This window comes from Haliotis rufescens, unplaced genomic scaffold (genome assembly GCF_023055435.1).
Source record: "Haliotis rufescens isolate VD_foot unplaced genomic scaffold, xgHalRufe1.0.p SCAF_13, whole genome shotgun sequence".
NCBI lineage: Eukaryota > Metazoa > Mollusca > Gastropoda > Lepetellida > Haliotidae > Haliotis > Haliotis rufescens.
Window position 1 is genome coordinate 35,218,346 of NW_025963813.1, and position 12,513 is coordinate 35,230,858.

At 40.0% G+C, this 12,513-nt stretch overlaps 1 protein-coding gene across 1 annotated transcript; it reads right to left on the minus strand.

The window, feature by feature from the left end:
* Positions 1–279: 279 nt before the first annotated feature.
* LOC124151544 (arylsulfatase B-like) lies at positions 280–8,966 on the minus strand. Its single transcript, XM_048394478.1, has 14 exons — positions 8,869–8,966; positions 8,610–8,721; positions 8,281–8,332; positions 7,730–7,833; positions 6,405–6,511; positions 6,215–6,279; positions 5,966–6,067; positions 5,466–5,529; positions 5,162–5,259; positions 3,222–3,358; positions 2,743–2,801; positions 2,432–2,555; positions 2,169–2,311; positions 280–1,464 (listed from the first exon to the last, which is right to left on the minus strand). Exons 2-14 carry the CDS (start codon positions 8,687–8,689, stop codon positions 1,292–1,294), a joined length of 1,308 nt encoding a protein of 435 aa, XP_048250435.1. The 5' UTR covers positions 8,690–8,721; positions 8,869–8,966; the 3' UTR covers positions 280–1,291.
* Between the last annotated feature and the right edge of the window lie 3,547 nt (positions 8,967–12,513).

The following is a 12,513-nucleotide window of genomic DNA, read 5'->3' on the forward strand; positions in this document are numbered from 1 at the left end:
CCTTTTGATACTTTGGGATTTTAACAAAAGAATTCCCTGGAAATGAATTTGACTTGGACTGAAAATCACCATACGTGGCACAGATCTTGAAAACCGTACAATATTTCTTCACCAAACTTGGCTTACAAATAGGTCTAGTGATAAACTGATGCCTTTTGATAGTTTGGGAATTGTTACGAATCATTCCTTAGTAAGACACAACTCAGAAATCGTTTACGCATTCTACAAAAAACATCTACGCAGGGTTGTCTGAGAATTGTTACCACAATTATTTAATTGAGATGTATACCACTTGACAAAGGAACTTGGACAAGGTATATGGTGAATTATTGTGAAAACACAATTTACAAGTGGCACCCGAACCAGCCTACCCCCTACCAGTGCACGGTGGAAACATGAAAAAAACATGAAACTTGAAGATTTCTTTAATGTGCGGAAGATGACTCTACCCATTCACTCTCAAACTCACTGTCTTGATTGGTGCTGTACTTCTCAGAACACCTGAACTAGAAATATCAGGGACCTGTGAAACCCCCTTAGAAATAACTAATAACTTTGAATTGTTTCATGTCAGTATGACTAGTTTATATGAACACTTCCTCTGCCTGAACCATATTTATGATTGGAATTAGAGTGTCACATGTGAACAAGCTGGTTTCTAATGCATATCTATATTTTCTAAAGATTGAAGTGGGTTCTAACAGTGAAGGACTATTTGGAAGTATCTGCTGTCAAGCTCCATACCCTGACCATAGTCATCAGAGAGTACGATTCAAACCACGTCACGAGTATACGTGGAGGTAACACTGTCAAAAAGTGACGATACCAGGTGTTCTCGAAAACGTGAATGTATCCCGCCCCACAGGTCACAAACAAACGCAAATTCAAGTCAATTGTTGACAAAACAAAACACGTGAACACATGTTATAACATGAACAATCCTCCGTCATCGTTATACATGAATATGTGCAAACTCTTTAGGTGAAAACATATAAGATGCATCATATTGTCCAAATGTCCACATTAATAGAATTTATACCAATGACTGATAATCATCACTGAACGTTGGTTTAACGTCTTGGCCGACATGATATTAGCTTGAAAATAACTGGAGGCTCCAGGAAAAGCGTAAACCTTGTCATTGATAAAGAACACGCTAACCATCACTATGCTTTCATAAGAACTTCGTCAACAAATAACACAGATATTGATTGTTGACAAGTTTTCGTTTATGCACGTACGAAATACATATTACACTATTATACTAATATAGTGATACAAGTACATCTGATCAGCACCATCCGGGGGTCCAAGCGTATCCATATTTTCTAGGATCAGATGCAGGATCCGGTCTGGGGTAATTGGCTGGCACCACCGTCTTCTTGTATTCCTCAAACCGGGCACGCAACTTCGCCACTATGTCCGGCATCTGCTGTGCAAGGTCGTTGTGCTCGGTAGGATCCTCTGGATATGAATCGGAATATTTGTTAACATGGGGTTAAGAGCTTTATATGCAATATGCATTCAACGTGGTTTTGCATTAGATTTTTAACTGCTTGTATTCTTTGGTTTTTATCCACCATTAACGTCTGCAGAGTGTGGGTGTTGCTGGCGCTGCAATCGTTTAACGATGGTCAAGTTCAGTTATTATGTGATAATGAAAACCTGAAGGGAACTAGGCCTTGGAAACCCGTCAGTTTGAATGTATCCAATAATAGACCAGTCATAACCACAAGTCGAAACAAATATACGGTACGTTGGTCACGGTAGCAGTACATGCATGTGCTGACAGGGACTGTGTCATCAGCATGTAGGACATCTAGGGATGACATGACCATTGACTTTATATGTCAAATAAGTGCGGACCCGTGAAGATTCCGGGGTAGAATAGGTCTTCAGCAACCCATGCTTGCCGTAAAAGGTGACTATGCTTGTCGTAAAAGGCGACTAACGGGATCAGGTGGTCAGGCTCGCTGACTTGGTTGATGCATGTCATCGATCCCAATTGCGTGGGTCGATGCTCATGACATTAATCACTGGATTGTCTTGTCCAGACTCGATTATTTACAGACCGCCGTCATATAGCTTAAATATTGCTGAGTGCGGCGTTAAACAAACAACCAACCAACCAACCAACCAACCATCCAACCAACCAAATAAGTGCGTACCGCGAATGTTGAAGAGATGGACTGGTTCATCTCCTGTGTTGTAAACTGTCTCTTCATATTTGTCATCTTTGGTTCCGTTCATGGGTTTGTGCCAGCCATCCGGACCTCCTGGGAACCCGAGGATCAGCTTGTAATCTCCTAGTCTGAGACACAAAAAGGAGACACAGTTACATAAACTCCTTACTTGATTGCTTTAATTACAGGTCCTAGATTTAGCATAGCACAAAATCAAATCGCAATGACAAATGATACTGGTAACACACCTTATCCCAGCATGGCCTTCGACTGGAACTGGAAAGTCATCAATGTTGTAGATGAACTCTGTCCTTGATGAAGGGAGCCCGTTTCGAATAGAATCCCAGTGACTCATTCCATCAATGAAAGTTTCTATTACCCATATACAATGTAAGATGGTAAAAACATTTCGTAGTACCTTGCCGATGATTTTAGCAATAGTTTATCGAACGAACGACACATTCAAAATTGCCTCACTGATTCTTTGAAGTTAGAAAGTAATCTTTCGTGATTGCAATTGCGACAAAATATTTGGAAACATGAAAGAGAATCTCCTTACCTGGAGTTCCCCCAGCAGCAGACACTAAAGTCGGTTTCCAGTCGACGGCGTGGATCATCCTGTTTTGAGGTAGAAGCGATTCACATTTACAATAAACCGCATGTTTTAATCCATCAAAAATTGACTACAACATTTCAAATAGTTTTAGTTTATGTACTAAATAATCAATGAGTGGTATAACAAGAATGTCATCAATGGTGCATTATGAATACACTACCAGTCATAACATTGATATAGTGATATTACACATATGTGGCGATGTGAACATGGTTATGGAAGCATGAACACTGATAATTTTCATATGCTATGTTTTCCTGAATTCGAGTTTCAATCAGGAAGTGTCCATAGTCCTATATTAACTTTCTAAATGTCTGTCGAAATTCTAACAAGGATCATTTATTTTTTCTTTGGATCATCATTGATAAACTTTTCTAAAATAGAATCACTGAATGTGGTTTGATTGTATCCACTGGTGTTACCCATCGTATGTCGTTCTTGTCTTCTTGAGGCCAGCACCATACATGAAGGATGTCCCCCTCGTTCCCCCCTCCCAGATCGTGTACTTTCCCCCTCTCAAAGGCCAGTTGTTGCCATACTTTTCTATATAGCCCCCATTCTGTAAAATCAACGGTTTATTAAAAGGGAGAATGACATGATTATCAGTGTTATGAAACATGAGTATCCAGCTGAACCAATAACATATATTTAATCTTTCATAAACTGAAATAATGGGAAAGTTCAATGTATTTTTCACTCACAAATTTTCAGCGGGAAAGGTGTTATGTTCCTATTGTATAACATGGAACTGCCTTGGTGGCTGTGTGTGTTTCATTTTTTAGCTTTGCACAATGCCGTTTCTTTCATACATCATTTGATAATATTTAACAAGAAAGAAAAGATCTTATTTTGCTGCCGTGTATTGTAAAGTGTCATAAAGTCAAACTGTCATTGGTGTTAAGCAAGCCATATTTATTGTTAAAGATTGCGAGAACTATAGTCTGATTACAAAAAAACATCCACCAAGTACAGGATACGTGAATCATTCTGTAAAATAATGATGTTGATACTGCGGCCAACCTTTAAAATACAGTACCACAAACCTTTCAAACACGTCACAATACCGTATTACGTAATTTGTAGTATTTTGTTGCCAGTCACACCGGCGAAACAATGCCCTGTGACGTCAGGGGTCATCGCGTGTGCATAAGCTCCCCCCAGGTGATCTATCATCTCTACCCGCAATGTCATTGAATACGCCCAGCGGTGTTGAGAGTTTTGAATATTTGTTTACAAAATATAGCCTGCGGCGGCGCATTTTAGAGCAAGCGCTAGTTTACGTTTTTCTCCTGATTCAAGTGGCTAAAATGGTTAATGTACATATATTATTTTTTCGGTTCATTTATTTTCATTATTATGCAAAAGAATGCAGTTTATTAGGGATATTATTTTGGCGCTGAACACAACCAAATGTCGCCAGTGTTAGGGTAGGTTATCCCAAACTCTATCCTTAGCCCTTGGATCCCCTCTACGATCAATCACCCCTACGATCATTAGGTTTAGGTACCCGTTTTTTGGCTATTAGATTACTCGAACTCTATCCTTAGCCCTGGATCCCCTTGACGATCATGAGGGTTAGGTACCCGTTTAGTGGATGTTATAGATTCTATAGCGGCTCCTAATATTCTTCACGCAAAACCGTTGAGTATAAAGGATGAAATGGTTTTGTGTCGAATATTTTGGCTACTGGAAACTGTCCTTGAACATTCACACAAGCCACTTTCACCGGCTATATTTTTTAAGTACTGATTCAAAAGCGAAATCACCGTTGCGTCGTCACCAGCCATGCTCATGCCTCCCTCGTTCCTTACTATTATCCACATCATTCTAACAGTGTTCCCTACCCCACTTTTCTGTCACAAAATCCGACCGACGAATTATTATGTCATTCATGCGTACTCCCGAGTTCGATGTCTGACGTCTAACGCCCCGAGCCGTTTTTAATTCGCGCTATATTGGCTCATTCCTGACCACGGACCTGTAGATTACGGAATGGGACGAGTGTGCCGAATGACATCGAGATCATTCGTAAATGTCCGTAGACTAAAGTCACGATCGCGAGACACCGTGCCTACCCGTAACCTTCGTAAGTGTCCGTCACCTATTCGACCCTTTTCGTTCAGTTCCGTAACGTCATAGGCATGACTAGGTAAATTTGCACTTATTTTCACAGTGTGGACGTAGCTCGGTCGGTTAGCTGTCGGGCTAACAATCCGAAGGTCGCGGGTTCACGTCCGACGGATTCTCACAAAAACTGTTTGCTTGTCTTTGCGACATGTGATCTACGGCAGCGATCGTCCTCACGAGAGGTTGTGGCACTTTATTCTAAAGGTGCTCCGATACTGCAACTGCAAGTACTTACGTCTGTGGTAAATAGAATCAGAGTATTTCCAAACAAACCCCGATCCGTCAGGGCCCGAGTAATATTTCCAACCGCCTCATCCAGGGCAGACACCATTCCTGCAAGTAATGAAAGTAGTGGGTCAGTGCTTTGAAAAATATTTCAGATATGGCATTCCCCTTATGTAACTCAGCTCCACAATAATTCAATATTACTTGGCACTATAATAATTTTCTTTCTGAGAAACACAACATGAGGTTTGAGAATATGAGTGAGACAATTGCATGAATGAATATATAGGAAATACGGACATTAATGTGCATACCGCTGAACTTTCTTCGCCCTTTGTTAATCACGTTCAGATACATGTCCTCGTACTTCTTAGGCACCTGTGGCGTCCATTGTTGAGGTACATACATTGACAAACTGAACACATTCATTGCATTGTGAATAAATAGAGCATCTAGAGCATAGTGACACAACTATTATCATATTAGCATAATCATAATTTGCCACTTTCAACAGTATTCCATTTATATCACGGTGTGTCAGTATCATATGGGAGGAAAGCCCAAAGTGAAGTAGTCTTTTTGGTGAAACCCACGAGCACTGGCAAAGTGCTGACAAGACCAAGAAAAATAAGACTGGGCCGCCCTGCCGCCGAAATGGTAATGAATTGATCCATTCGTGACTATGTATATGACACTCTTAATAGCAACGTCTTTCGGAAATAATAAAACTGACGTTAATGTTAAAATTGGACAGACTCAACTGTAGGCGGAGAATCTAAACGTATACTCGTTTTCAATACTGTGATTCAATTACCTCCATAGGAGCATGTACATTCTGATAAGGGAGATACATAAATAGAGGCTGTGATACATTATGTCGATGGATGATGTCAACGGCTCTCTGGGCGAATGTGAACTGAAAGGACAATAGGAATGTACACAATGATCAAACCAATAAAAGACTTTAGATTTGTTACAAAACGTAAGTATTTTAAAAATATAATCGTGATTGATATAAAGATTGTCAGCTACCCTTAACGGCAAATTGCCCTTGCATACATACAGCAGAATATTCTCCAGAATAGTTTCTTGCCGGTCGCTGATTGTCCCTGTAGTCTAAGTACCCTCCTGTTGGAATATTAAAGAAAATAGATCAAAATACATCTGCAAAGAATGTATATAAAAAACGTAAATTCACGAAGCGACCTTTAAGAGAAGCTTTCTAGAAACCTTACAACCAGAATAATACGCACCAACAGTGTGATTGAAGTAGTCTTCAGCTCCATTATAATAACCAAAGAAAGTATCGAAGCCTCGGTACGTCGGTGTGCACTCCCACTTGCAATAACCCAGGTGCCATCTGAAATTGTAGTGCATATGATAAGTGTACAGATACATACTGCCACTTACATACACAACACAATTCCTGTGCACCATAAAATTCACATTAAAATACAGCTTCGAAGGTGTTTTTTCCTTAGAATCATGCATGGTTATCATATGTACAAACACTTTGTCAAAATAACCCCATGATGACCCTGATAAAATCACTTGCATCTCGGGACATTGCATGTACTAATCCCTCGAGTAAGAATTTCGTCTCACATTCACAGTACACAGCCAAACCCTATAAAGGTTATGCCACACCTTTCCTAAAATGCGCGGTTGCATGCGATTGGAATGTTTGAAACTGTAATTGCACTAAACGTTGTTGCTGAACATTTTTGTGTTCATCGTAACGCTTATCATTCAGTCTTGGAACACCAGGGACCGACCACCATCACGACATCTACGAGTAATCTCACGTTGGGAAGGTCATCAAGGTCAACTTTATCAGCCCACATCATCCCTGGCTTACCTCCGTGCAAGTACTGTGAGGAATCGACGATGAGAGCATAACATCTGACCATGACCTCAAACGACGTTTACGTTTGATGCAACGTCACTGGACTGTACGCCTGTCATGGTCAAGACAACATCTAAGATTCAAGTTACAGGACTAGAGGTCCTCTTTAAGGATTAGTCCAGGTTACATTTTGACAGCAGTGATGATCGTCAGCGTGTTTATCGACGCCGAATGGCGTGTTCAACGTAGTGCATTTCGGTGGCGGGAGTATAATGGGATGGGAAAGCATCACTGCACACCACTGGACCCCTCTAATGATCATCCTTCAGACCCATGGCCGTCACATCATTTTACATCATGACAATTCACGCCCTTAATTTCGTCTGCACACGAGAGCTATCGCCCATTGAGCATGTGTGGTATGTAAAGAAACGTCATTTACGCCTGTTTCCAAACCTATCAACATTGGTTCAGCTGTGACAAGTGATGGTCCAGAACTGAAATGACTTCACATAAATCTTCCTCAAACATCTTATGTTGTCAGGTAGGCGCCGTTCTCAGTATTTTGTCACTGCTGATGGTGGTCCTACCTGATACTGACCCAATACTGACCCAATACTGACTTGTGAACTGACAACTGACCGTACACATAGTATGTAATAAACTATGTTTTCATTTGGTCCAGTTAAATGTCAATAGCTGTTTGTATTTTCATTGTAAAGTAATACCTACTTTCCTATCATGTGCGTAGCATAGCCGAGTTTCTTCAGTTTCTCAGGCAGGAAGGTATAGTTGAGGGGCACACACACTGCTTGGGCATGGAACACTGTCTTATGCTAAATATGAATTTGTCTTTGTGAGAAATTCCTGCATGCTCACATGGGACATTACATGAGATCAGTTTCATCAGGAACGTGAATGATTAAAGATCAGAAGTAGATGTAAACAAGTCATATGCACTTATGGCTTTAACAAACATTTAAGCTAGCCTGACAATCCGATCCCATTAATCGCCTCTTACGACAAACAAAGTCGCCTCTTACGGCAAGAATGTGTTTCTGAAGGCTTATTCTAACCCAGACCTTCACAGGTGAATCATTTAAATGGTCATGATAACTCTGACAATACATCTTGTGTGTTTATTCGAAAACATGGTCAATTGAACATTGTGAAGGGTTTCTCCTTCAAGAAGCGGGAGAATATCCCTAAATAGATTGTTAGGAATATATTGCTCAATGCGTTTTTGTACGTCCTAATATTTATGAATTGATCGACATAATTACCTGCATGCCTACATGGAATGGAAACATTCCACTCATAAAGGCGGTACGGGATCTGAAACAATGAGTGTACTGATATTTGTGTAATATTGTAATGCAATTACAAAGGCATTTCGACACTACAGCTCCACCTAAAACCTGTTCAATATTGTTTTATCTATTGGTATTTGTTTTTTAAAACTTGAAAACATGTTCGTCTCCATGTGCATGGAATGAATGTCTACTGTAACTTATTTGATAATTTATATTTTGTTGAATTGCAACTGAAGTTACAATCAATGTCTTTTCTTATGCCTCATTAAAATGAGAATGGAACAATATAACCAATTTACGGGCTGCACAGAGGCTGGACATATGCATTTTCGAAGATGATTCCTTCTGTGGCCAATTTGTCGATGTTTGGGGTCTTCATGTCGGAATTCCGGAAACCAACATCATTCCAGCCTGTACAAACACACAGTCTCCTATGAATACTTGGTTTTATAGTATAAATATATCTACTTTGAAATGAGATGCATTTAGAGTGGCATACTGTTTCAGTAGGTAGCTCACTTAAATCACTTTCTGATTGCCTTTACTATCTACACTCACCTAAGTCATCAGCCACAATGAACACGATGTTCGGACGCTGTGCTGATGCCAATGAAAAATAAAATAAACATAAGAACAGAGCAAGGAGCTGTCGAACGTCCATCATGTAGTTCATTGAGCAAAAATGAGACCGTATGATGGTATCTGCCTATGTATAGATATTTCAATGTCATGGACTAGACTGATAAAGCATATCTCCACTTGACAGATATGCTCATATTTTCACTTGACATATATGCTCTGGTATGTGTCACAATTACGTTTGACCATGCTTAATTAATAAGTAGGAACGTTTTAGCATACTTTGTGAGATTGATGGAACGTCGCGATCGCATATTTTAGTCCAAGAATCTGTATGAAACAGGTTTTAAGATCACCATGATCCATGGAATGATCATAATGACTGGGCTATACATTCCTGGCAGATAACAAAACTATGCAACAACAACCGTGATATAAATACCAGTCAGATTAAACATCATGTTCACATGCTTATTGTAGACATTTGCAGCCTTTGGCAAGGGTAGAATATCGATACATACATTTTGCTTATAAAATACAATACATATTTGAGAATGCCGAGATGGTATGCCAAGCTGGTCAGGTTCTCCAGGAAGCATTCAAGCTATGTTGGTGTGTTTGTTGTTCATCGCCATACGCCGCAACAGTCCAACCATATGCCAGCGACCTATTGAGGGAATAGGTATGCAGTATTAGAACATAAGGAGTGTCCTTGGGTCCTTAAGGAATGTTTCTATATTATACCTCTCTGGGTCGTTAACATTGTGCACAAGGCTTGTGACCCTTTGCTTGTAAGTCTTGCGTAGGGTACCGAGTCTCTAATCTAACCTGAAACACACAGGGACCCGTCAATCTGAAACACATGGCTCCATGAAACTCAATGTTGTGTTTTGGGATCGTGAAGATGTAAACACTTTTGGAAAAAGGTGATCCTCATGACACTAAGTTTGTATTAAGTATTATACAGTATACACGTATACACTGTAGTGTTATTGTAAATTCCTGTTCCTGTTCCTTCCTTCATGAGATGGCTTCATATAGTCACGTGTCGCTGTATTATACGTTCACTCAAGCATCAGTAGTTGTCGTCTTCTTTTTCTGATGGGTCTTATCTGTAAACCTTTAGTTTCGGTAGGGAAGGATCGCCACAGATAAGTAGTTGTAAGTAGTAGTACGCACGGTAGTATTGGGTTTTTAAAGATCATGTAAACATAGAATGAATGAAGTGCCTTCAAGTATTAATCTTGTATTTTACATATGTTCACATCAATGATGGGCTTCACACATTGAACCTACTGAATTATGCAGTCAGCCAAGAATTATATAATGACAATTATATAATGGTAATGCACGTTTCCACACGGAGAAATAGAACTAGAACACAGAGACAAATCGTCAATAGGCATTTAGAAGTTGGTGTAACTTCTTTATTACAATTAAGAGCGACGGCGTTGGTTCTAAAACCGTTTTCAAGCAAGTTGTATACAGAGTATGGTTAACAAGTAAATATACAGGTAGGAGGCAATGTTTATACAGTAGAGTAGTTATCTCATGTAGTATTACTGGAATGGAGAAGCCTGTTATGTACACAAAAGGGTAGTAAAGACAATTATCGGCGAAGTCGGTAACATAAACAAAAGGATGACGCCAGTAATATAAACAACAGGATTATGGTAGATTAGGGTCTTTGATGAGTGGATAGTACGCTGGGGGTATGTAATAGCCTTGGTCACGGTTGAAACAGGGTTGGAGTCTTTTGATGTTGATAGCTTCTTGAAGTTTTCTGATTTTGAAGTCTTTGAGGTTGGTGGTGGGAGCTTTCACTTTATCCAACACAATGCTGTGGCTTGGGTTGTCACGGATATGGTCTGATAGAGCCGATTTTGGGTCATCCTTTGAGACTGAGCTTTGATGTTCTTTAATTCGGGTTTTATGGGGCCTAGAAGTTTCTCCAATGTAAGCTTGTCCACAATTGCATGGAATGTGGTACACTGCACCTGATGGTTCTAGTTTGTGTCTAGATGGCGGTTTCCCTGTGGCTGTTATTGTGTTCTGAATGGTATGACTTCTCTTGAAAACTAGATCAATGTAGGGGAGGCTGATCACAAAGGGTGCAGACTGTTGAGATGAAATGAGGCCGCATGCTACTATGTGACTATAAATATACCTTTAATGTCATAGACTAGACTGATAAAGCATATCTATACTTCCACCTTGACCTACATGTTCTGGTAGTTGACGTTATCGTGTGTTCACGAAATGGAACAGTTTTAAACAGCTATCTGAACCACATACTGTTAACAAGGACTGTGCTATACATTCCTGTCAGATTACGAAACAATGCAGCGACGACTGTGACATAAAGTCCTGACAGATAAAGAAAATGTGCTGACATGTTTGAGTGGATACTAATTGGGGATTGGTAATTCAGGGACCTGCCTGCCACTCCACATTATCATTGTGCATGAGGTATTTATGACGGAATGATGACTGCGTGAACAGCCAACTCATTTTTGAGGATGTGAAGATGTAAACCCTTCATGACTAACGTTAGCCACAACAGACGGACTTAGTATTAAGTAGAGCACACATGCTTACTACATTATCATTGAAAGCCAATACTCCTTTTTTCAATTCGGGAAGATCGGTACATGTAGTTACGTATGAAGGTATGATACCATCACCATAGCATAAGTATGCGTCATCTCGAAGCAGGGCAGGTACCGTATTACTTTAACAACTTTGTTTTGACTGAAGCACTTCAGTTTTTTTAATATTGCCCCAGGAAAGTCAAAACAAGTTAGTATTCACGAAGCAAGCGTCTAAATATACACATAAATCTAAAGCTAAGTCTCACGTGTGTAATTAGGTCCATTTCACCGACATCTCATCGCTTTTTGGTCATATTTAAACATTGAGACTCTGTCTTGAACTGTAACTTTTATCAACATCATGGCACGCCTACTGTTTAATTTTATTTAAATGTGGTGATTTTGTAGACCAAGCGAATTTTACCCAAAATGTCCGGTGATTTTGTACCCATTTTGTTGTGGCATCAGGCCAAGTTTCTAAACTATGTATTAGTTTTAGTATCCTGAAAGTTACATTACTAGGCCTATCACTGTCCTGTATCAGCATACTATTAACGTATGTAGGTGATACACTTTAGCCATTGACACACAAGTTTGTAGAGATAGGGGGTCAGCTCAGACGATGGTAATAGCCATTTAGAAAAAGACGACAGAAATTCGCAGGACACGGCACAACTCAGTTGCGTTATGAACCTCAACTCCTGCTCAAACATATCACCAAGTGTGTGTGTGTTTGGGGGGGGGGGGGGCGAGGAAGTTGTTTAAATAAGGCACTTGGTGAGGCTAGAGGGTGGCTGGCTTTTGGTATTAAATGTTGGCAGTGTTCTATGAGGGAGTGGTAAAGTGGATCTTTTTCATCATTTTCTGAAAGAAAACATATTTCTTTGTGAATATCTGGAGTGAGTTTGTGGTACATAGAGGGGCTAAAGATTTTGAGTGAATGACAATTTTTAAAATGGTTTCACCGAAGTGGTCATCGAACGTCTGAGCCCTGCATCACTTCGGGCTTTCATCCCACCTTAAGCTGACACGC